The sequence below is a fragment of the Elephantulus edwardii genome, unplaced genomic scaffold (assembly GCF_000299155.1).
Source record: "Elephantulus edwardii isolate Elephantulus edwardi_28Jun2011 unplaced genomic scaffold, EleEdw1.0 scaffold00087, whole genome shotgun sequence".
In the NCBI taxonomy this organism is placed as follows: domain Eukaryota; kingdom Metazoa; phylum Chordata; class Mammalia; order Macroscelidea; family Macroscelididae; genus Elephantulus; species Elephantulus edwardii.
Window position 1 is genome coordinate 10,513,521 of NW_006399837.1, and position 23,666 is coordinate 10,537,186.

The 23,666-nt window shown below is 40.8% G+C and overlaps 1 protein-coding gene across 1 annotated transcript in view; it reads left to right on the forward strand.

The window, feature by feature from the left end:
* Window positions 1-23,666, forward strand: part of COL4A3 (collagen, type IV, alpha 3 (Goodpasture antigen)) — a 180,838-nt gene that overhangs the window by 122,864 nt on the left and 34,308 nt on the right. Inside the window, exons 25-37 of the mRNA XM_006890323.1 lie at window positions 2,637-2,729; window positions 3,409-3,504; window positions 6,679-6,749; window positions 7,474-7,656; window positions 8,842-9,010; window positions 9,416-9,508; window positions 10,223-10,324; window positions 11,954-12,051; window positions 13,265-13,415; window positions 14,203-14,316; window positions 18,372-18,539; window positions 19,786-19,875; window positions 20,606-20,740. Coding sequence (XP_006890385.1) covers window positions 2,637-2,729; window positions 3,409-3,504; window positions 6,679-6,749; window positions 7,474-7,656; window positions 8,842-9,010; window positions 9,416-9,508; window positions 10,223-10,324; window positions 11,954-12,051; window positions 13,265-13,415; window positions 14,203-14,316; window positions 18,372-18,539; window positions 19,786-19,875; window positions 20,606-20,740 — 1,563 coding nt within the window. The remainder of the gene's footprint in view (window positions 1-2,636; window positions 2,730-3,408; window positions 3,505-6,678; window positions 6,750-7,473; window positions 7,657-8,841; window positions 9,011-9,415; window positions 9,509-10,222; window positions 10,325-11,953; window positions 12,052-13,264; window positions 13,416-14,202; window positions 14,317-18,371; window positions 18,540-19,785; window positions 19,876-20,605; window positions 20,741-23,666) is intronic.

Here is a 23,666-nt window from a genome sequence, read left to right on the forward strand (position 1 = left end):
CTCCTCCTCCTCCTCCTCCTCCTCCTCCTTCTTCTTCTTCTTTCTTCGTTCTTCGTTCTTCTTCATGGCTTTTACATTCTTCATGGATTATATTCTTGATATCTTACACTTGAACCAGAAGGAGTCATCAGAACAGAGCAAGGAAACACAGGATGATTCAAAATTAGAAAAGGTATACGTGAAGAATGTATCCTATCTCCATACTTTTTCAGTGTATATGTGGAACAGATAATTCATGAAGCTGGACTTTATGAGGGAGTATGTGACGTTCGGATTGGAGGAAGACTCATCAAGACTCACCAACAGCCAGGACTATGCAAATGACACAACCTTGCTTGTTGAAACTAATATGGACCTGAGGGGTTTGCTGCAGAAGGTCAAGAACTGCAATCTTCAATATGGATTGAACCTCAACATCAAGAAAACAAAGATTCTCAACCCTGGGCCAATTGACACATCATGACTGATAGAAAAGAGATTGAACTTATTAACGATTTCAGCTTGCTTGGTTCACAATCAATACTCTTGGCACTAGCAGGCAGGAAATAAAAATACAAATTGCATTGGGGAAGTCTGCTATCAAGGACCTCAGCGTATGCTGAAGAGCAATGATGAGAGTCTAGAGATTAAAGTGTGCCTGATCTAAGCCATAATCTTTGCAATTACTAGCTATGTAATACAGAGGTGGACATTGACTAAGGATGATAGGAGAATTGATGCCTTTGAGCTATGGTGCTGGAGAAGAGTATTGAACATGGACTGCTAAGAGAAGAAACATCTTTTTCCTGGAGAGAGTGAAACCAAGCTGTTCCTTAGAAGGAAGGATTTTGAAGCTCTGTCTCACATACTCTGGGTGTGTTGCCAGGAGGGATCAGTCCTTAGACAAAGACATCATGCTCAGAAAGACAGAGGAAACAGCACAGGAGTGGAAGCCCCCAGATGAGATGGATTGACACAGTAACTGGGATAATCAGAGTAGGTATGTCAGAGACAGTGAAATTGGCTCAGGACAGGACAGGATTTAGAGCTATTGTACATCAGGTCGCTGTGAGTCTCAGGCAACTCAACAATACATAATAACAACAATGTCAGACCATCTCCTTGAGACTCTTCCTCTCTTTCGTTGACCTTGGTGCATGAAATTGTTTAAGTATATACTAAGATTTTAATGTTTGAAGATTATTGTCTGATCATCTTAAATAAAACTGAGCTATAAAATGAGTATTTTTCCCCTATATGAACAGCTAAAAACGACATACACAAAATTAGAACTAAATTAAAAGTTTGCAATGCAACTTTGATGATCTGAAGTTTGTACCAACTGTAATGTACTATTTTTAAATATACATTTTCTTTTGTGTTTATATTCTTTATTTTATACTTGTTTACTTACAAAGTTCATAAAATTCATATATGTTGTTTTTCACACTGGGTTTTCATCCTGTATTTGAAATGGCAAGACTTGGTCACCAGAATTAGATCACATAACACAATTTACCAACGTAGGAAGACTGGCTGCTCCTCAGGACATGACACTCCCGGATGTAGGTGAGGACTGATAACAGTCTTCTGTGCTGCTCTGCTCCAAAAACAAAGCTCCGAAGGCAAAAAAAGAGCTGGCAATAAGGACAAATAGAAACCAGGACCCCAGGGAGGAAGTGTTTCTCCATTGTGGCAATTGCAGTAAGTGTCACAAAACAAAATGTGTATAAATTGTTGATCAGAAAACTAATTTGTTCTATGAACCTTCACCCAAGTCACAATAAATAGTTTTTAAAAACAAAAGAGAGGAAATAAGTAACAACCATCAAAAAAAAAGAACAACAAATTCAGCTGATGTGGACAAGCAAAGAGCAGGTGACTCCATGATCCAGAATTCACTTTATCTATCAATTTATGTTATTAGGCAGGGTCAGTCCTTGGAAAGTGACACCATGCTTGGAAAGGTGGAGGGTTGGCAAAGAGAAGACAGACCTTCAACAGGATAGGCTGACACAGTGGTTGGAACAATGGGCTATGTCAAACATGATGAGACTGGTGGCACAGGATAGGGAAGAGGTCAGATCTGTTGTTGACAGGGTCACTGTGAGTCATAGTCAGCAGCACATAACAACATTTATTAAGCACTTGTAATATGTCTAACGAATACAGTGTATCTAGGACACGCAGGAGAGTTGGATTTTGTCCTGTGCCTCAGATTCAAAAGGGGTCGTTTTGGAGTAATTAGAAACAACTGAGTAAGAGAAAATGAGCTCGTTGTATGAAGATAAGTACCTTCTACCATATTTTTACACAAATAACACGCAAACCATGAAACCCTTTCAAGCCTCCATTTTCTGTACACATTCTATGTGGTGGCACATTTTTACATGAGTGGTCTAAGTGCAAAAACATAGTTATGACTTTTTTCAAGAACAACCAAGTAGTATATGTATTTTAGAGAATGTATACAAATTGTGTATATTCAGAATTGAAGAGAAGAACTAATCAGCATGCACCCATCTTTTTGGATACAGAAATCTTCGAAAGACTGAGCTTCTAGTACAAAGATAAGGAAGTGCATATAAATTTTATACACACACACACACACTCACACTTCTTTTTTTAAAAATGGCTTTGATGTTGTCTTTCTACAGGTGACATTGTTTTCTGCAAGGGTCCTCCCGGAGAACGTGGGATTCCTGGTCCTCTCGGGCCTCCAGGAAGCCCAGGACTTGAAGGACCCAAAGGTTGGTTCAAACAATGGGCAGCTGGACAAAGCCATTTCATTCTCATTATTATCCCTGTTTCTTTCCCTTCATGAAGGCTACAGTGGTCCCCAAGAACAGTCCATTACCACTGGCTCTTCCCAGTGAATTAGCTAAAAGTGTTTCTTTATCTGTAAACTTGTAATCTGTTTCACAGCCATGAAAGAAACCATTGGATTTCCCTAGAATGGAAGTGCTGTCCTGCATTCAGAAAAAGAAACACTGAACTATTAGACAGCTGATATTAGACGCTGGGATTGCTTCTTTCCTAAGAACTGCCCAGCTCAGATTGATGAAGTGCCTAGTTATAAGAAGCTGTGCTGCAATCCCAAAAGCACATAGATCGAACCTACCAGCTGCTCCACAGAAGAAGGATGGGCAGTCTCCTCACATGCAATTTACTGTCCCTGAAAAATCACTGGAGGGTCAGTTATGGGTTGGTTCTAACTTGACAATTTACAACAATAACAAAGATAATTACTTGTTCTTGATATGTACAACATCCTAGATGCATTTTACTACAGAAAGAAATAATATCAAATGTCCTTATCAGTGGAATTTTATATGTGAAAAATGATTGTGTGCTTGGTGTGGGTTTGTGGATAATGGAGGAACGGTCTTGTTGGAGGAGAATAATGATGCATGCCTGGTCTTGTTGCAGGGGAACCGGGCTTCCTGTGCACACAGTGTCCTTCTATCCCAGGGCCCCCAGGGCTTCCGGGATTGCCAGGACTCGATGGCGTCAAAGGAATCCCAGGTAAAGACATTTTATACACACATGGTTTTGCAACAACAGAAACAAAATACCTTGGTGTTGAGTCAATTCCAAATGATCATAAGCCTATATCACAAATGGGTCCAACCAGCAGAGGATAATCAAGTATTAGATTGTTGGACACCACAAGGAACTGAGATGTTGTGCATTAAATGAGAGGGAGATTTTTTTGTGGGGGGGAGGGAGATTTTATAAATGCAGAGTCCTTTAAGAATTTACAAACATATATAACCTCTAAACCTGTAGTTGGCCCAAGCCATGTGAAAATGGGCATTTCCCCCTGTTCCATTTTACTTGCTGAATGCTAATGAGTTTGTCCTAGGAGTGGTGAACTCAAATCCCTTGAGGATCAGCTGGTGATTTAAAGGCATAAACTCATCATAGCAAACATGCAACATTTTTCATCTGTTCTCTACATTTTGGCCTGCTACGGATCTAGCTCAAAAACAGTGAGACATGCGTAATAAAACTCAAAATCATTGAAAAGGTCAGACTTACTATTCGGATTGACACTGAAGGAGTTCAGTGATTTATGGCTATTCAATGCCCTGTGGGGCAGCTCTGTAGCTCAGAGGTAAGGAGTTGTGTTGGCAACCCAAAGTCAGGCAGTTTGAATCCACCAGCTGTTCCATGGGAAAGAGATGGGCAGTCTTCTCCCATGTCACTTACTGGCTCTGAAAACCCACTGGAGAGTCAGCTGTGAGTTCATTCCTACTTTACAATATTTAACACTGGAGGTAACTCACTCCTCCAGAACAACTTTCAGTCAAATAACAGGCAGCCTTGTATGTTACAGTAACATCAGGGCGGATGAACTCTGAGACTACAAGGGCAGCATTTGCCCAGAAACAAACCCAGAAGACAGAGGGAGGCCAGGAAAAGGATGAATGGAGATGGATACAAAGAAGAAGTGGATAGAGGACTGTTCCATTGCGGGGCGTTAACATTAAGGTCATAGATAAAATAGATATAAATTGTTGAATGAAAGGGAGAAAAAAGTCAACGAAACAGTGAAATAGTTTCTATTCCTTTAAAAAATATGTTCTGACTTAAAATATTGCACGAAACAGATGCTGAGAAAAATACATTTCTTGACTGCCTAATGTAAGACCATAAAGAGCGCTCTGATGGCCTAGAGATAAGGAGCTGCACTGCCAACCCAGAAGCATGCAGTTCAAATCTACCAACTGCTCCTTGGGAGAAAGATGGACAGTCTCCTTCTATGTGGCTACTGCTTCTGAAAGCCCCCTGGAGGGTCAGTTATGAGTCGGTTCTGACTCGATTGTACACAACAACGTGGTAAGATCTATCCAGAAGCTCTTTGAAGAAGATCATCTTTATGAAGATGGCACGTTGTCCATGTTGTCTTGTTGGGGGCTGCTGCCTTGGTTCTGACTTGACAGAAGGAAACCCCGCAATCCTGTGCCAGCCTCCCCCGCTCTTCCCTGCTTGAGTCCACTGTTGCAGGAATGATGTGGCTCCATTTCAGTAAAGGTCTTCTGATTTTTTCCTCATCCTCCTTTTTGACCAAGCATGTTGTCCTTCTCCAGGCACTGATCGACCCTGCTAACAGATCCAAAGCATGTGAGAGGAGGCCTCACCGAGCTCCGTTCTCAAGGGCTTTCTGACTGCATTTCTTACACTCATTCTGGCCAATCTCGACTCTAGTCAAGATTCTTCAACAGGACTGGAATTCAAAGGCACCATCCTTTTTCAGTCTTACATAGTCATTGTCCAGCTTTCATGCGACCTCATCTGGTCATGGAAAATATTATGACCTGGGTCACGCACACTCTGGTCTTCAAAGTGACACCTTTGAAGTACAGTGTATTTAGTAAAATTCAGTTGGATGTGACAGGAGTCCAGAGCAAAGGCTTTGTAGTGAAGTGGACCTGGGGAGGGGAGGGATTGTAAAACAATGAAAGAATTTTTCTTTTACTTTTCCAAGAGGGGAGTGTACTGGGGGGAGGGTTGGGAGGGGAGAAAAGTGCAACAATGAATTAATGGAAATCCAAAGTCTCTGTAAATTATCATTGAAAAGAATAATAAATTTTTAAAAATATAGTGATAATTATCATTTAAAAAATTTAATTCTATGATAGACTGCCAAAGCTTCATGGATGGCTATGCCTTTTGCATCTGGTACTTAAACTTCTAAGTAGTTATTCTAAGAAAATAATTAGAAATCTGGAAAGCCAAAAGTTCAAATATGCTTAACATAGCATCTTTCCCCAGCAACTGAAAAGGGGGAGGAAACACGAAAATGTCTAGAAAACTGTCATCTACTAAATAATGTTTCACCCAAATCCCAAGCACGCAAAATAAAGTCATAACCCTTGTTTATGGGTATACATGCATCAAGATTCTGAAATACTGAGTATGTGCGTATCTGTTCATTTAAACTAATTCAAAGCCAGTGCCTCTCTGGAGGTGCAAATCCACCAGCCGCTCCACAGGAGAAGCATGGGCCGTCTCCTCCTGTGCTGTTTGTTTTACATCTTCTGAAAGGAGGATGGAGGATTAGCTCTGAGTCAGTTACAACTCAATGCGATGAGAGTTTTGAAAAAGATACATTTAAAGTTATAAAAACAAAATAAACAGTTTAGAAAATTATTATCTTCCAGAAGTAGCTTATGGATAATTTTTATTTTTTCTGAATCATTTTGTTACACTGACCATATATTACTTTTATGATGGGGGAAAAAATATCTATCCCTTAAAATTATAAAGATGAGCATTTTGAAGCTCAGCCGTGATAGGTCTTGTGTTTGTTTGGTCCTGCTTTGTTTTTCCTGTCAGGATGTCTTTTCTGGTATTTTTTCTCACTTTCTTCTTGAACTGTGGGGTTGTGTTTTTTTTAAATTTTTTTATTATTATTAATTTTAATAAAAATTTATAGAGACTTTGAATTTCCATTCATTCAATGTTGCACTTTTCTCCCTGCCCCCGCCACTCTTCTCTTTGAAAAGCAAAAGAAAAATTCCTTCATTGTTTTACAGTCCCTCCCCAAAGGTCCACTCCACTTTGCATCCTTCATTCTGGAGAGAGGACAGATCTTTTCCTCAATAGAGACCTTGTGTTTTCTTCACATTCCGCAATGCCTTTCTACTCCAAGTTGGTGTGTGATAAATGTTCCACAGTCCATTGTGTTTTCAGGACGACGAGGTGCAACTGGCCTGAAAGGAAGTCCCGGGTCCCCAGGAAGTCCAGGTCTCCCAGGATTCACGGTAAGGTTTCCTGGCTTGGTGGCTTCAGCTTCAGCTTGGGGATTTGAGCCTGTAGGCACAGGTGTTGCTCCATACCTAGGTTCCATGCCAAGCAAGTTCAGACACCTAGGGCATAATTGCTGATTAAATGAGTATGTGTATAAATAAGCAAATGAGAGAAATAATAAATGCATAAGCACTTAAAATGTTGGGATCAAAAACTGAAAACTGGCCAGTGCTTGTCTGGGACTGAGGGTGGGAGCAGACATTGACCTCAGTTGACCTTCAGGGAGTTTGGGGAGTGAATTTGGGGAAACTGTTTAACACTGGATCATGGAAATTGTTACATGATTCTAAATGTTATGGTATGTGATGTATCTCCATAAAGCTTTTACAAAAATATGTTTTAAAATGTCATTATTATAGTGAAATATGCAAGACGCATATGGATAGATACATTTAAACCAATCGATCCTGAGATACATGTTCAAATTTCCTACTAAGACATAGTTTGAGGAATGTGGGTGCCATAGCATATTGAATCATATTACTGTGTGGGTCACATTGAGTTGTATTATCTAACTGAATCCTCTACTCCAAAATCTGAAAGTAGGTGTGTCCCTAGAAAATGTCAGGGGAGTAAATCTGTCTGTTAAAATGGAGAAGGTCTGGTTGGGCTTGTTTTAGGATTGATGCAGGAACATCTACTGAAAGAAAATTCAGACTCATGTGTTTTCTGCCCTAGGGATTCCCAGGAGCTCCAGGGGACCCAGGACATAAAGGAGAAAAAGGTGAACCACCTCAGCCAGTGGGGCAGACAGGTGCCCCAGGAGACCCTGGGGTCAGAGGTCCTCCGGGCAGAAAGGGCTTGGACGGAATGCCTGGGATGCCCGGCGCCAAAGGAATCCCAGGACCTAAAGGTCAACCGGTTGGTATATAACAACATTTTTCAAATGTCACTCTTGTAAACAAAGTAATAAAATAAAGGGAGAGCTCTGGTGGCCCAGTGGGTAGGGCATTGCACTGCCAACCCAAAAGCAGGCAGTTCAAATCTACCAGCTGCTCCAAGGGAGAAAGATGGACAGTCTCCTCCAGTGCAGTGACTGCCCATGCAAACCCTCTGTAGGATCAGGTATGGGATGATTCGGACTCGAAGACACCCAACAACAATAGCAAACAAAGTAATGGGAGGTCTGGTGTCAAACTGCACAAGGGAGGAGATTGCCCATCCTTCTCTCGGTTATATATATAGGTCATTGCTAAATTATATAGCATCGCTAATCAGCACCTTGGATCATTCATTAATGGGAGTTCTGGGGGTCTCGTGGTAAGGAGTTGCACTGTCAACCCGAAGGCACACAGTTTGAATCCACCAGCTGCTTTGCAGGACAAACATCGGCAGTGGAACATAATCAGTCTCCTCCTGTGCGATTTACTGCCTCTGTAAACACGCCGGAGGGTCAGCTATGGGCCGGTACCGACTCGATGGTACATAACAGTTATTCATTAAAGGAGCTCTTGTGGCACAAGGGTTAAAGCACTTGGCTGCTAACTGAAAGGCACCCTTCAGCTCCACCAGCTGCTCTGCAAAGGAGATATGAGCCAGTGGCTTCTTTAAGATTGCCGTTGTTAGGGGCCTAACATAGTGACCCTGTGCACAACACAAAGAAACCTTGAGGCTCCAGTGCTGTGCTCCAGTCCTTGCTGGGTGTAAGCCCTTTGCTGTGGCCACTGGGTCACTTACAGCCTTGGGACGACTAGGATGCACTCTGTCCTCCACGGCCACAGAGACCTGGAAAGGACTTGACAGGAGTGAGTTTGGGGTTTGGTTTTGTATAATTTCATCAGCTGCTCCCAGGAAGGAAGGCCCCACAGTCTTCTTGCGGTGATTGCATCCTCAGGAACCTTACAGGGCAGTTCTGCTTTGTAGAGTCACTGTGAGTCGGAATCCATTAAACAGCGATGCTCTCTTTTCAGGTTTGTCATTGGTTGGTTGGCTGGGGTTTAAAATCTCTTTAGCAAAGACCTAACTGGGGCTGATCTCGTGTAAGACTAACCCGTGCCAGGAGATCCTGGGATGAAGCTGCATCCAGACTCGTTCTTATTGTCACAGGCCCTGAGTGGTGAGAAGGGGGACCGGGGTCCTCCTGGGGATCCTGGCACCCCAGGGCCTCCAGGACCTATGGGACCAGCTGGACTCCCTGACTCTGGACCCCCAGGAGAGCCGGGCCCGACGGGCGAGCATGGAGTCCCAGGGGCCCTCGGACTGCCAGGAGAAGTCGGTTGGTTAGTTTTCTGACGTTTCCTATATTCCTTTACGTTGGGATGGCAGTCTTAGAGTTGACGGAGCCCCTCAGAGTCTAATACGAAAGCGTGGCTCCAATCCATAGACTCTGTCAGCTGGTGGGCAGTGGGAGAGAGCACGGTGATTGTACTAGATGAGTCCAGTGTTGTGGAATAGACCCATTTCATACATCACTGTAGTAGACTAGTCATTAAAACAAGACGTGAAGACTACTAGAGCTTGTAAATACTTCCTGAGTAAGAGAGTTTCCTTAAAATCCTGTGGGAAGCAATGGTAATTTTTAATTTGCCTTGGAATAAACGTCTTACAATCATATTTTCCCCTGAAAACAAGAAAAGGTACAATATGCACACCACACCCTATGATTACACATTTTCTCAAGGTCCTAAAGGAGAAGCTGGTGTTTCCACACCTGTCCCAGGCCCCCCAGGACCTCCAGGACCCCCTGGCCGGTCTGGCCCCCGAGGCCCACCTGGTGAGTATCCCCTTTGTCAGATCTGATACGTAGTATTAGATGACACCCCAAACCATCCCCACTATAAGTAAAAAAAAGTCCGGAGTCCTACCAGCTAGCAAACAGCAGGCAGGGCTTGCTACCATCCTTTGATGTCCAAATTATGTCTCATTGGTACTTCTGATTGCAAAGAAGAATTGATATAGTTATATAAGAGAAATTTTAGGCACAAACCGTCATCATGGGTTGAGCACGGAAAGGGGAAAGAACGCTATCGTCCCCAGTGGTTAATCAGGGTGTTTCCAAAACTCCTTCCTGAGTAAATTTTATTTCTTCACCAGCAAGTTCTCAAACTTAATTTTGGACCCAAAGAGCTACAAACATTTCGTTTAAGGAATGAATTCTGTAATATAAATTCATTGCAAATCCTCTGCCAGCAACTCTCCTGAAAAAAAAATGAGCTGTCTCCTCCCGTTTAATTTACAGCTTTGGAAAGTTCTTTGAAGTGTCAACTTAGGAGCAGGTTACAACTCAAAGACCATTGTCTATTGTTTATTTGAGTTACTGCTTTTCATCAGTTTGTTGCATAGAGAATGAAGATATATTTGTCTGAGGATTTACTATAAACTCTCTTAACCTCCAAATAGAGGGAGATGGCAGAGAGGATTTGGACAGTTAATCTTAAGGCAAGATGGAAGACAGTTGCTGATGAGGTCGTGTGTGTGTGTTTTTAAGGTATCCCGGGACCCAGGGGAAAGTGTGATCCAGGTCTACCTGGACCTGATGGTGAACCAGGAATTCCAGGAATTGGATTCCCTGGACTGCCCGGACCTAAAGGTAAATAGAAAAATATTTTAATGTAAAAGTCATTGTGGACCTTTACGAAGATAAACATAGAAAATGCAAAACAAAGGAAGTATCCATAATATCCCTTAAGATTATGTTTTCAAAAAGAATTACCAAGTTTTACAGGATTAATTAGAAAGGAAGAATTCACATTTCTTAATAACAATGTCATCTCAAGCATAATTTTTCAATATTTAAAGAAAAAAAATGGAAGAAGATTCAATATGACAATGATTTCTTTTTGATTATGGATTTATGGATAGATTTTTTTTTTCCTTCACTTCTTAATAGGTGTGTGCATTTTTTGGCCTTTACACATTTCTCTACTATATTAATTTCTTTTACAGTGCAGAAAATAGTTCTAGATGGATGGGTGGGTGGATGGATGGATGGATGGATGAATAGATAGAGAGATAAAGAGAAGGAGGGAGAGAGATAGCTGCCTTAGTCTCCTGGCTTTGCCAAGTTATCTTGGAATATCTTCTGAAACTTCTTCTAGTCATCCTTTCTCCTGAAAACAAGAATAGATACAATATGCACACCCGCTCCTGTGATCACACTGGGCCTCGCCACGCACATTGCCCAGTGCTGCATTATCTCATGATTTCAGGAGTGTGTAAACCCATCTCTGGGGCTGTGAATCAGTCTACCTAAGTGAGGGTCTCCCTTGCTCTCTCTAATCTCCTCCTTCTCCAAACACACTGTCCTGATGGGGACATCTAGGTCCCATCCAAGATGACATAGGAATGAGCTTAGCCCCTGGATTATCATGTATTTAATAGCAAATCTGTAATTTTATCTTCTTTTCAATGCTATTGAATATAGTAATAGAAATATAAGCTATGTTTTTGATGTTTCTTCTCTTGGAATAATAGGTTGTCTGTATTTATCACACATCTGTTCTGCCCAAACATGAGAATATTGATCTCAATTTATGACTATTTGAAATAGTCACATTTCTTATCCAGCACCAGTGTAAGCCGAATTAAATTTTTTCTTAAAGCGAGATTCACTTAGCCTAAAGTTAACCCTTTAAAAGTTTCATTTACTGCATTCACAATATTGCACAACCACTATCTCTACCTAAATCAACTTTTTTTTAAATCTAAAACTGAATTTTCTCTTGCTGTCCATTCGAACATTCATAAAGGCATATCTAGCTGCTTACTTCATAAAAGAAGTTTAGATAAAGTGTGAATTACACTTCCCAGACATTTCTAATAAGACTAATTCTATAATAAAGAGCTCTATTGGTGTGGTGCATAATGAGTTTGCCTTGCTAACTACAAGGTCAGAGGTTTGAATCCACCTTCTGTTTCATGGGGTGGAGATGGGGCAGTCTCTCTATTAAAGACGTAGAGTCTTGTACACCCGGTGAAGTACTGCTAGGATAGCAAGGGGGGTTCTGAGACAGGAAGCCCAGGGGGTGCAGTGCTTTAAACACTTGGCTGCCAACCTGAAGGTCGGTAGTTCTAACTCACCAGTTGCCCTATGCGAGGAAGAGGTGGCAGCAGTGTGTTTCAGCTGAGATTTACAGCCTTGGAAACTCAGTGGAGCAGTTCTCTGTCCTACAAGTCAGTGTTCTAATCCAATAACCTAAACTGTTTGTTTTTTCCGTAGGAGATCGAGGTTTACCAGGGCCAAAGGGATCACCAGGCTGTCCTGGAGAAATGGGGAAGCCTGGGTTACCAGGAAAGCCAGGCCTTCCAGGAGCCAAGGTGAGTTAAAGCCAGCTGAACAAGGGAGAGATGTGGGATGATCACAAAAGCCAGACAGGATGCTCTGGGGTGTGGAAATCATTCATATTTCTATTACCAATGGAGAATATCTTCACATCTTAGAATCATTTTTTACATTTCTCTGGACTATCTTCCACTCTTAAAAAAATGAAAATAAAAAATAACAGAAGACGAGTTTGCATTTCTGTTTCTCCCTTAACAGTCTCTGAAGCAGAGACCTTAAAATGAGAGAAGCCTCAAAAGAAATGTGAATGACTGAGAAAAATGGTTCTATGGAAAGACAACTAGATTTTTCTGTTGATATGCAATTTCAGGTTGCAGAAAAGCCAGTAGGTTGAATTTGAAAAGGGAAAATTGTTGGGACGTGGGAAGCCAAGCCAGACAGATTTGAGGCCTTCATACGGGATCCATGCTGAATTTCACATAAACAGCCATAAAGGGAAGGGACGGTGAGGGGAGGACAGTAAAAGTTAATAAATAGATAAGTTCAATGAAAGGAAAGACAGTGTACAGTACATGTGGTTGTCGTTATGTGCCATCGAGTCGTTTGCGACTCATAGCAACCCTATGCACAAGAGCCCTAAACACCGTTTTATCCTGTGCCAACCTCGCTGTCTCAAACACACTCATTCCCACCACCCCAATCACAGAATCAATCCATCTCATCAAGGGTCTTCCTCTCCTGCACCATCCCTCCACTCTCCCAAATGTGCTGTCCCTCTCCAAGGACCAGTCCCTCCTTGCAACGTGCCCAAAGTATGTCAGACGAAGCTTCAGAATCCTTGACTCCAAGGAGCAACCTGGTCTCACCCTCTCCAGGATGAACCTGTTTGTTCTCCTAGTAGTCCATGGTATATTCAACACTCTTCTCTAACACCACAGCTCTAAGGCACCAATTCTCTTTCTGTCATCCCTAGTCACTGTTCGACTCTCTAATGCATAGCACGTAATTGCAAAGACTATAGCCTGGAATGTTGTTAGACACTGTAATAAATTAATTATGTTAGCCAATTATAATTCATATTATAAAGCAAAATGTCTAAATGAATGAAAAGGCAGTATTATTTATAAACTTTCACTCATATTAAAAAATATTAAAAGTCACTAGTAAGGATTTGGGAGTGTAAAAGACCAGTTTTTGGTAGGGGCTTGGGAGCGCTGTGAGATAACTAACATCTTTTCTGTACACTAGGGAGAACCAGGCCTAGCCATGCCTGGAGAACCTGGTAAACCAGGCTTTCCTGGAGAAAGAGGCAATGCTGGGGACAGTGGAGAAATTGGACTTCCTGGACTTCGTGGTCTCCCTGGAATCCCAGGAAAGCAAGGATTTGATGGACCTGCAGGTACAATGGCCAAGAGGGATGATCTAAAATGTAAACTCAATGTTGGGGCTCTAAGGATGGAGACCCTTTCTCAAGCCAATTCTAGTTCTGTGGGTAGAACATGTGAGGCCTTAGTACTTTCCCAGTTGACCTCACTGCCCTGCCTGCCTACCTTCTTTTTGATGAGTTTTCTCTAGAAGAGCTCTATTTAGGATATTATGCGGGAGAAGGATGGACAGTTTCCTCCCATGCAATTTACTGTCTCTGAAAACCTGCTGGAGGGTTACCTAAGGGTCAATTCTTACTCTATGGGTGAAAACATCCAAAACATATTCAGGATTAATTTAACAAGGAAAGGAAGTTACCCAAGAGTGACTGGGCTAACGATTCTAACATCTTAGTTCTTGGCACCTAAGGTGTTTCTAGACCACTACAATAAAGCAGATACTACAATAAAATGGGTCATCCAAGGCTAAGGTTTTATTGTTTTCTGTCGTATAGGAATGGGAGCTCTGGGAGTATCGTTTATAGGGAGTTGCATTGCTAATCCAAAGTCCATGCCTCCCTGGGTGGTTCGAATCTACTGGTATCTCCTCAGGAGAAAGATGAGTAATCTCCTCTGGTGTGATTTACAGCCTCGAAAACCCACTGGAGGGCCAGTTTCAACTCGGTAATAATGAGCTAATAGACTTGTTCAACCAATACACAGTGGCCACAAACCTTCAACTTGTTAAGAAATATTAAAAGTACAGTAAAGCAAAATACAATAAAGCAAGATGTGCCTATCTTCTGGGGTTCTGTTTGGCAGGAGACCCTGGACAGCCTGGAGCACCTGGGGAGAAAGGACCCCCAGGAAGGTGCATGGAGGGTCCCAGGGGACCTCAAGGACTTCCTGGCTTAAATGGGCTGAAAGGACAACAAGGTAAGAGGAAAGTTACCTTTAAACTAGTCACTAAGCAGAAAAGTGACATTGGAGTCCCTCTCTGCACTGTGCCATTAAAGATAGGAACTATCCCCCAAGCCCTGACCCCTGGTCAGTGAGAAATGCCCTTTCAGAATTACACCCCCTGCTGTTGTGGATTGGTTGTATAAAGCTGTAGGTGCCACCTATCCACCGACGAGGAAGAGTCCTGAAGTTAGCGTGATAAATTGGTTTGTATTTTTTTTTATATATAAGAAAATGGGAACTCTGGAGAGATGCATTATGTTACCTTTGTTGTCTCTGCTGTAATGGACAGGCCCACAAGCAGATGGCTTTAACAGAAATGTATTCTCCACATTTTAAGAGGGTAGAAGTTCAAGTTCGGAATAAAAGCTTGAGAGAAAGTCTTCTCCTTCTGTGTCTCCTTGTTCTGGGAGTTTTCAGTACCTCCTCAGTCTAATGGACCATTCTGAGAACAGCTTGCTCTTGGTGGTTCCAAGGTTCTGGTGAGATCAAGGATGAAACAAGTCACACCCCAGGAAAATTCCCCTTATTTTAAGTTAAATCCCCTTAATTTTAGGGATTGTAGTTCAGCTTCTTATATTTTTTTTTTTTGGTGTTTTGGGTTTGTTGGGGTTTTTTTTTCAGTTGTTTTTTTTTATCTTCCCTTGTTGGGTACCATCTAATTGGATCCACCTGGTACAGGAATGTCTGGTGGATTCCAATCACCTTCGGGATTGTGTAAAGCTAACTTTGATTCTCCCACAGATTGGCTGTTCAGATGATAGGGGATCTTGAAATAACTTCTGTTTTATATCAGTCATTACATGTTTGTGTTATTGTTGTGTGCCGTTGAGTGTGTTCCAATTCATAGTGACCCTTTTGGATGGAGTAGAAAGAACACCTTCCCTAGGGTTTCCTAGCATGGGAAATCTTTACAGACCCAGACTGCCCCATCTTTCTCCAGCCTAGCAGCTGGTGAGTTCAAACAACTGACACTTTACTTAGAAACTGAGGCCTTGGCCACAGTACACACACAGAATAGCTGGCAGTATCAAACCACCCAAATCCCAACCCCTCCACCTCATGGAACACAGAGAAAAAAACCCCCAAATGTTAGTTGAACCACTGCACTATTCTCAGGACAGTTTTCAAAAGTATATTAAAGGAAAAAAATTTAAAAAGTATATTAAAGCAATACATTTGTCTTTATCATTAAAATAGAATGAGTATACCCAACATTAAGTTTAATATGGTATTAACTAAAATTTGTAGTTGATTGCTTTCCAAGCAACATAGGAAATGTCATAAAATCTCAATTATTCAGTGTAAACATTAAGGAAATGTCCTCTTTTTGGAGACTCGACTCAAACAGCTCTGTGGAACTGTTGCTGAAAAGAATTCTTTGGGACTTACTTAATGTCTCTGACCCTAATACAACACACATTCCATTGTTCACAAATTTATGTCAAGACTTTACTTAGCATAGTAGTGCTTTTATTAATGATAGTATTTGATGACTCACCTTCAAGTGAATCAGAGGCTCTCTGTGTCTTCTACAGGTTATACACACAGAGTGTGCTTCTCAGTTGTCAAGCTAAAAAACAGATACAGAGACTATTTTTCTGATGCTAATGGTTTTCGTTTCAATAATTCTTGAAGTATGTTTTGTTGTTTCTCATGAGTCAAGCTGAAGGAAGACTAGCAAAGTGAAATGTAGTTCCAGAGGACCAAGAGCTCGCTCAGGCTAATGGCTCCGAGCAGCGTCAGAGCGCCTGCTTTTATTAGCAGAAAATTAAAGCACACAGCAAAGCATAATTTCATTGAGTGGGTAAATATTTACGCATAGCTGCCTTCCAAGCAGTTCACCTGGGTCATGGTGACCCATATGAGATATAACTTAGATAAGTTTAAATAGTTCCCAAGGGAACATCCTTGTACTCATAGAAGGGTTTTACTGTTCTCATAACAATGTTATCAAGAACACCAGAAACTTTTCTTGTTTAACTGAAACTTCTCCAAGTCCCCTTCATGGTGGTACGTGCTCCCGGAGGTCTGGGACTGCTTTCAGTCCCACCCATCTTGGCATTCTTCACCTGCTTTCAAATATACTCCATGACTGTTAGTAACTCTCAGTGAACTAGAGCGACTCTATGATGTTTTAGGACAGTTATCAATTAATTAATTGCAGATAAGTGTGGAATCTACACCAAACCACACAGCTAAGTATCTGCAGCTGCAAAATATTTCTGATGATCCCAAGACAAATACCAATCCCATTCTTCAGTGAGATGGAAAAGGCAATCGCCACTTTCATTTGGAATGGAAAGAAGCCCCAAATAGGCAAAGAACTCCTTAAAAATAGAAATAAGGTAGGAGGTATATCACTCCCTGATTTCAAATCCTACTGCACTGCTGTGATGGTCAAGACAGCATGGTACTGGTACAGTGACAGACACATAGATCAATGGAATAGAATTGAGAACCCGGAAAGCAGCCCATCTACCTATGGTCAACTGATTTTTGACAAAGAGATGATATCAGTTACATGAGGAAACAACAGCCTTTTAAACAAATGGTGTTGGCAAAATTGGAAAACTATGTGCAGAAAACTATCGGCAAAAAAGCAGGATCCACACCTCACTCCATACACAAAAACCAACTCAAGGTGGATCATGGACCTAGGACTAAGACCAAAGACTATAGATTCATTAAATAAAATCTTGGGAAAACTCTAGACGTCCTAATCCACAACATAAACAGTCTTCTAAGCATCCTGAAAATCTACAATCAGGAGAGGATAAAATAGATGAATGGGACAATCTAAGAATCAAATCCCTATGCACATCAAAAAATTTCTCCAACAGGGTAAAGAGGGAAGCCACAGACTAAGAAAAAGCATTTAGTAATGACATGTCAAATAAGGAACCTATATCTAGAATTTATAAAATACTCGATCACCACAACAAGATAAAGGTCAACAACCCAATTGAAAAATGGGCACAGGATATGAACAGATACTTCACCAAAGAAGATATTCAGATGGCAAACAAACCCATGAAGAAATGTTCAAAATCCCTAGCTATAAGGGAGATGCAAATCAAAACAACTATGAGGTATCATCTCACTCCAGTAAGAATAGCAAAATTTAACAGACAGCAAACAACAAATGCTGGTGAGGTTGTGGAGAAACTGGACCCCTTCTTCACTGTTGGTGGGAGTGTAAAATGGTGCAACCACTATGGAAGGCAGTATGTTGCAATTTGAAATACCATGTGACCCAGCAATTCCACTACTGGGAATATACCCCAAAGAAACCATAATCACCACCTAAGAATATATATGCACATGTTTCGGCTTTGTTCACAATAGTAAAGAGTTGGAAACAACCTAAGTGCCCATCAACAAACGAATGGATAAAGAAGCTATGGTATATTCACACAATGGAATTTTATGCTGCATTGTAAAACCAGGAACTCATGAAATAGTATACAAAATGGGTGACCCTGGAGGACATTATGCCAAGTGAAATATCTTAGTCACAAAAGGACAAATACTGCATAGTTCCACGGCATAGTTGTAAAACGAGACTGACATAGGGGTTGGGGTGAAACTGAGAAAGATGAGATAAATTATGTATACTGCATTGAAACAGATGAAGGAGAAAACTGTTTAAAAGGGATCTATGATTAAGTATTATTGTCATGACAAGAGTCCAGAAAGAAGGCTGCATAGTGGAGTGGACCTGGGGGGAGGGATTGTAAAACAATGAAAAAATTTTTCTTTTACTTTTCAAAACGAAGACTGCATAGTGGAAAGGACTTGGGGGGGGAAGGATTGTATAACAATCAAAGAATTTTTCTTTTACTTTTCAAAGAGAATATTGGGTGGGGAGATTGAGCAGTAAGAAAAGAGCAACAATGAATGAATGAATGGAAATCCAAAGTCTCTGTAAACTTTCATTAAAATTTATTAGAAAAGGTACTTTAAAAAATATTTCTGATGTTGGTGGGGAAAGTACAGTTTTGCCAACTCATTTATTCATTCATATATAGGAAGAAGAGGTGAACCAGGTTCAAAGGGAGACCCAGGTATTCCAGGTTTGGATAGGTTGGGACATCCTGGAGAACCTGGGCCACCAGGAATGCCTGGTCATCGAGGTGAGATGGGACCACCTGGTCAAAAAGGATATCCCGGGAATCCAGGATTTCCAGGACCACCAGGTATCAGTCCTGTCTTGTGGTCTTGTTTCTCTCTTTTATTTTCTTCCACGTCTCTTTTAATTTGACTATGAAAACTGAACATATCCATGAGTCTTTGACAATACATTTGCACCAGTTAGTATAAGTATATAAGTAAATGAAATATTTCAGTCGGGGCCTAGGGGACTGACTGGCACTAGTGGGATTGTCTTATGTCACAGTTACCCACTATATGACTCATTTTGCTCACCCTTTTATGTAATTTTTTCAGCATTTGTGTAATCATTTTTGTATATTAATTCAGTTTGTTAGTATGTTATTGAGGGTTTGGCCTCTATATTAATAACTGATATTAATCTGAAAGAATAAATCTGAAGGATTTAATTCTTGTAATGTCTTTTGCAGGCTTTTGAATCAAAGCTATATTGACCTCATAGAATGAGTTTGAGCACGGAGCCTTCTCTGCTATTCAGAATTAATGTTGCTTAAACATGTGATAGCACTTATGAGAGAGGCCATCTGAGCCTTGTGTTTTCTTTGTGGGAAGTTTTAAAATTATTAACTTGATCTCTTTATTTGTTATATGTTTATGTAGACTTTTCTATTTCTTCTTGAGTCAGTTTTGCAATTTGTGTCTTCCCAGGAAGTTGTCAGTTTTGTTCATTAGCTAATTTGCTTGGATAGTTGTTCGTAATGTTTTCTTATGGTCCTTTTTGTGTGATGAATACTTTAAAAGCAAATATATTTGGAAGGAATATTTGAAATGCCTCTCCATGGCTTACAGACTTCACCAATACCTATTTCCTGGAAGAATTCAGAGTAATAACTTAATGAGCAATTATTTTTTCATTCATAATACCATCATGGGCTAGCACTGTGCCAGTCACAAGTGATGCATCAAAGAACAAGATGTCAACTCATATATTGATAAAGACAGGAACAAATAAATATAAGTGTTGTGAAAATAATGGAAGTAGAAAGAAAATAGAAAGCTGCTATTAAGGAGCTGGGAAGAGGGGATGTTAAAAAATGTCACTATCGTCTATTTCCTATTCCCCTGTCTTTAAATATGATTTGCTACCAGTGACTTCCAAATAGATGCTTTATTGGCCCATCTTTTAAGCAAATAATGATTTTTTTTTTCCTAACTGAACAGACTATTTCTTTAACTCCTCTGTTGCTAACTCTAATTTGTTTTATTTAGGAGATCTATCACTTTTCTTGTTCTGAACAACATACAATGCTTTGTCTTCAATGTTTTCCACAGGGCAAAAAGGAATGCCAGGAATGATGGGTTTTCCTGGAATTATTGGACCCCCAGGACTTCCTGGGAACCCAGGAGACCGAGGACAACAGGGTGAGTGACAGAGCCTCTTTCCCACTATCGGGAGGCATGAACAGTGTTCATGTATTTTGTGACAGAATAATTCTATCTCATCCTTTAGAAGAATGGTTATGGGAGAGCAATGGGCTTGATTTTACCTTTTTCTCCCTTCCCATTACCCATTTAATAAAATTACATTCTCTCCCTACAGGTTTATACAACTGTGCTTGCTAAGCCTGTTTGAGGAAGTAATTTATAAGAAATTATGTTAGTTGTAGAACAGAGTTTAAGTCTTTTGTGCAAAGCTTACTCTGTGTCGTATTTGACTCAACAACACTTAACCACTGCTAAATGAGACTAGTGCCATTATATCTGGAGGAACACTCTTCCACTTTGTACATCACTGTTTGTCAATGTGCTGTATGAAGTAACCTGGGTTGCTGTGATGCTGAACCTTGTACCACTGGGGTATCAAATACCATAATGGTTTCCCATTGTGAACAGTGTTTGGTGGAGCTCCCAAGTTGTAAGATGGGTTTGGAAGCAGGAGTGGCATCCACTTCCTAAACCAAATGCCTCTGAAAACTCTATGAACTTGGAGAAACGACGATAGTTACGGAAAGGCATTAGGTCTTTTGTTCATAGAGTCGCTATGAGTTGTGCTCGACTCAATGACAATCAACAACATTGTTAACTTCTGAATTAATCTTTATGAACAACTGAAAGACTCAAAGGGATTGATGTTGTTACTCCTGTTTTTTAGGTAGCCTTGGAATTCCAGGAAGAAAAGGCGAGAAAGGACCTCCAGGAGTCAAAGGGGAGCAGGGTGATAAAGGAATTCCTGGGTCCTCTCGGATCACCCAGTTACTGGGTGACAAAGGAGAACCAGGTCTCAAAGGTATAACATTTCTGTGTCTGTTGTCATTGTTGCTAGGTGTTACCGAGTCAACTATGACTTATAGTGACCTTATTATGAACAGCAGTTCTGAACCCTTTCCTATCCTGTGCCAATCTCATCATATCTGTAATCTAGGGTTGGAAAATCTGTTCTGATTTTATACCTAGGACTTTTTTTGGTGGGGTTTTTGTTTTGTTTTGGTTCTTTTGCATCTGAAAATTGTAATGTTTGTACTCATTTTGGACCTAGGACCTTGTCATGAATTGAATTATGACCCCAAAAAATACATGCATATAAAATATGGAAGCGCTGAAATGATTTGCAGTTTTCCTGATGAACCGAATATTTGAGTTTTAAAGGCAGAATACAGTACTCTCTAATCACATCAAAGGCCTTACGGGACAGCTCGTTCTATTGGCTGATAATAGAGTTCACAGGGCTCATGTTCTGCATCCTAGTGAGATAAGTAATATTTGGATTCATAAAAAATTGTGAGAAGACACTCAACTATTGGTCTCTACCAGAAAAGAGCAAATAAGAAAAGCAGATTCTCAGAAGAAACTTCTCTATACCGGGCTCATAGCCTGCATTCACGATGGGCTTATTTGCTCCAAGACCAGAACTAGTTGGTGCCCAGCTACCACTCCCAGCCCTTCTGATCATGGTCCTGATAGATGAACCCTGATGCAGTGGGAGCAGAGTGAGAAACGGAGCCCAAACTCTTTAAAAGTGCAGACTTACGGGGAGCTCTGGTGGCCTAGTGGCAAGGAGCTGCAACTACAATCCCAGAGGCTCACGGTTCGAATCCACCAGATGCTCTGCCGGGGAAGGAGGGACAATCTCCTTCTGTACCAGTCAGATCTGATTTGATGGTACACTCACACAGAAATAATAAAAGGGGGGAAAAAGTGCAGACTTACTGGTCTGGTTGAGGCCAGAGGATTCTCTGAGACTATCACCATGAGATACTCTTTGAATGTAAAACTACAACGATCCCCTGAAGCCAACTTCTAAAGAAATAACAGATTGGCACACAGAGTAAAGAATATGAGTTGTGAAAATGGTGCTCCATCAAAAAGCCATCTATATAAGCCCAGCAGGTTAACAATTACTGTAAAGCAAAAGGAGAAGGTAGGGGACAGGGCCATGAGGGTCTTGGAAACAGAAGAGCTGGAGCCCAACTAAAGAGAAGGGTGAGGTACCAGGAAGATGTCACTGAAGAGTCTGTTGAGAAATTGTCAAAGGGGAATATAATTTGCACTGTCAGCTTTCATTTGAAGAGGGATGTGGATGTACAGGGGAAGCGGGGATTAATCATTGGATTGTACAATTTGATAGGGCAGTGAGCAAAATTGAAAGAATTTGTTCTAATTTGTATTAGAATTTTGTAAATAAACTAGTAAAAAAAAGTGAACTGGAGGAGGGGGAAGGGAGGGAGACTGGATAAAATGTGCAACAATGAATGAATGAAAATCTGACTTTTCTGTAAACTATTGTTAAAATCACAATTAAAATTAAAAAGTATTTTTTTTAAAAAGGGAAAAAGAAAACAAAATAATTTTTTTTTAAAAAAAGAAAAAGGTCCCTCCTACTGTGTTACACGAGACCAGTGCCAGCAAGGTCTGCAGGAACTGACTAAGGCAGAGAGCATGGCCACATGGGAAGTTGGAGAAGAATCTGTGAGTGACTGAGATAGGGTTCAGATGAGCAAATACTCTTGACTTAACATCGTTCAAAAGCATCCTTTACTTTAAGACTTCATATGTCTTAGAAAAGAAGGGAAGGAATAATATACACTGCATTGAAACAGATGAGGGAGAGAACTGTTTAAAAGGGATGTATGATTGGGTATTATTGTCATGATAGGAGTCCACAGTGAAGGCTGCACAGTGAAGTGGACCTGGGGGCAGGGATTGCATAACAATGAAAGAGTTTTTCTTTCTTTTCTAGCAGAAGAGAGAATTGGGGAGGGAGGGAGGGAGAAAAGTGCAACAATGAATGGCTGGAAACCCTAAGTCTCTGTAAACTTCCATTAAGATTAATTTTTTAAAAAAGAATTCATGTGTCTTACTTAGCATGACATACAAGTCTCTTCATTACTCAGTCTCTGTCTACCTCTCCAGATATGTGGAAATTCTTTACTTAAAAAAAAATGTTGTTAAGTATAGAATAAGCATTTTACTGTGTCCTGAATAATCAGAAGTGAACAAAGCAGATGTTGTGTTCAGACCATAAGGTCGTTTCATAGGAAACAGGCATCATGTAGGATGAAGTGGAGGAAAGAGACATTGTGATGATAGTCATAGAGATTTTCTGTCAAGACTGAAAAAAACCTTGTTCTTCATTGACCACATATGGTCCCTGCCACATATTGTTCATTGAGGGTTTTTTCTTCTTTTAGTGACGTGGTTGCTCTTTTATCTCCCTAAAACTGGGAAAGCTCCCCTTAGCTCTCCAGTCGCATAAAATCAAGCCAGATTTGGCTCACAGACGGCAGTTTGCTGATCTTATAGTGGGTTAAGATTTGATCAGTGTTCCAAGCCACCAAGCACACTGCAGAGCAAAGAGACGGTGCCCTTCTATAAAGACTTACAGCTCAGAAATGCAGTGGTGGTTCAGAAATTAATTGATAACATTTATAAAAAGTGACAGAAATGGCCTACTTAACAAGAAGAATCTCTAGACTGTGAAAAATTACATAAATGGAAAGAAAAGAGGTTTTGAACTGATGCTATAACTTACAGCCAGTCCCCATGTGGCACCTGCTCTTTTCCTTCCCAAGAACCTTCTTGCAATCCATGATTTCTCAGTTCAACTAGTTCCCTTTTGGTCTTCAAGATTAAAATAGAGGAAGTCCCCTCTCCCAGAAATTCTTCCCTATGGCTTAATATGCCCAATTATATTGTTGTTGTTGTTGTTATGTGCC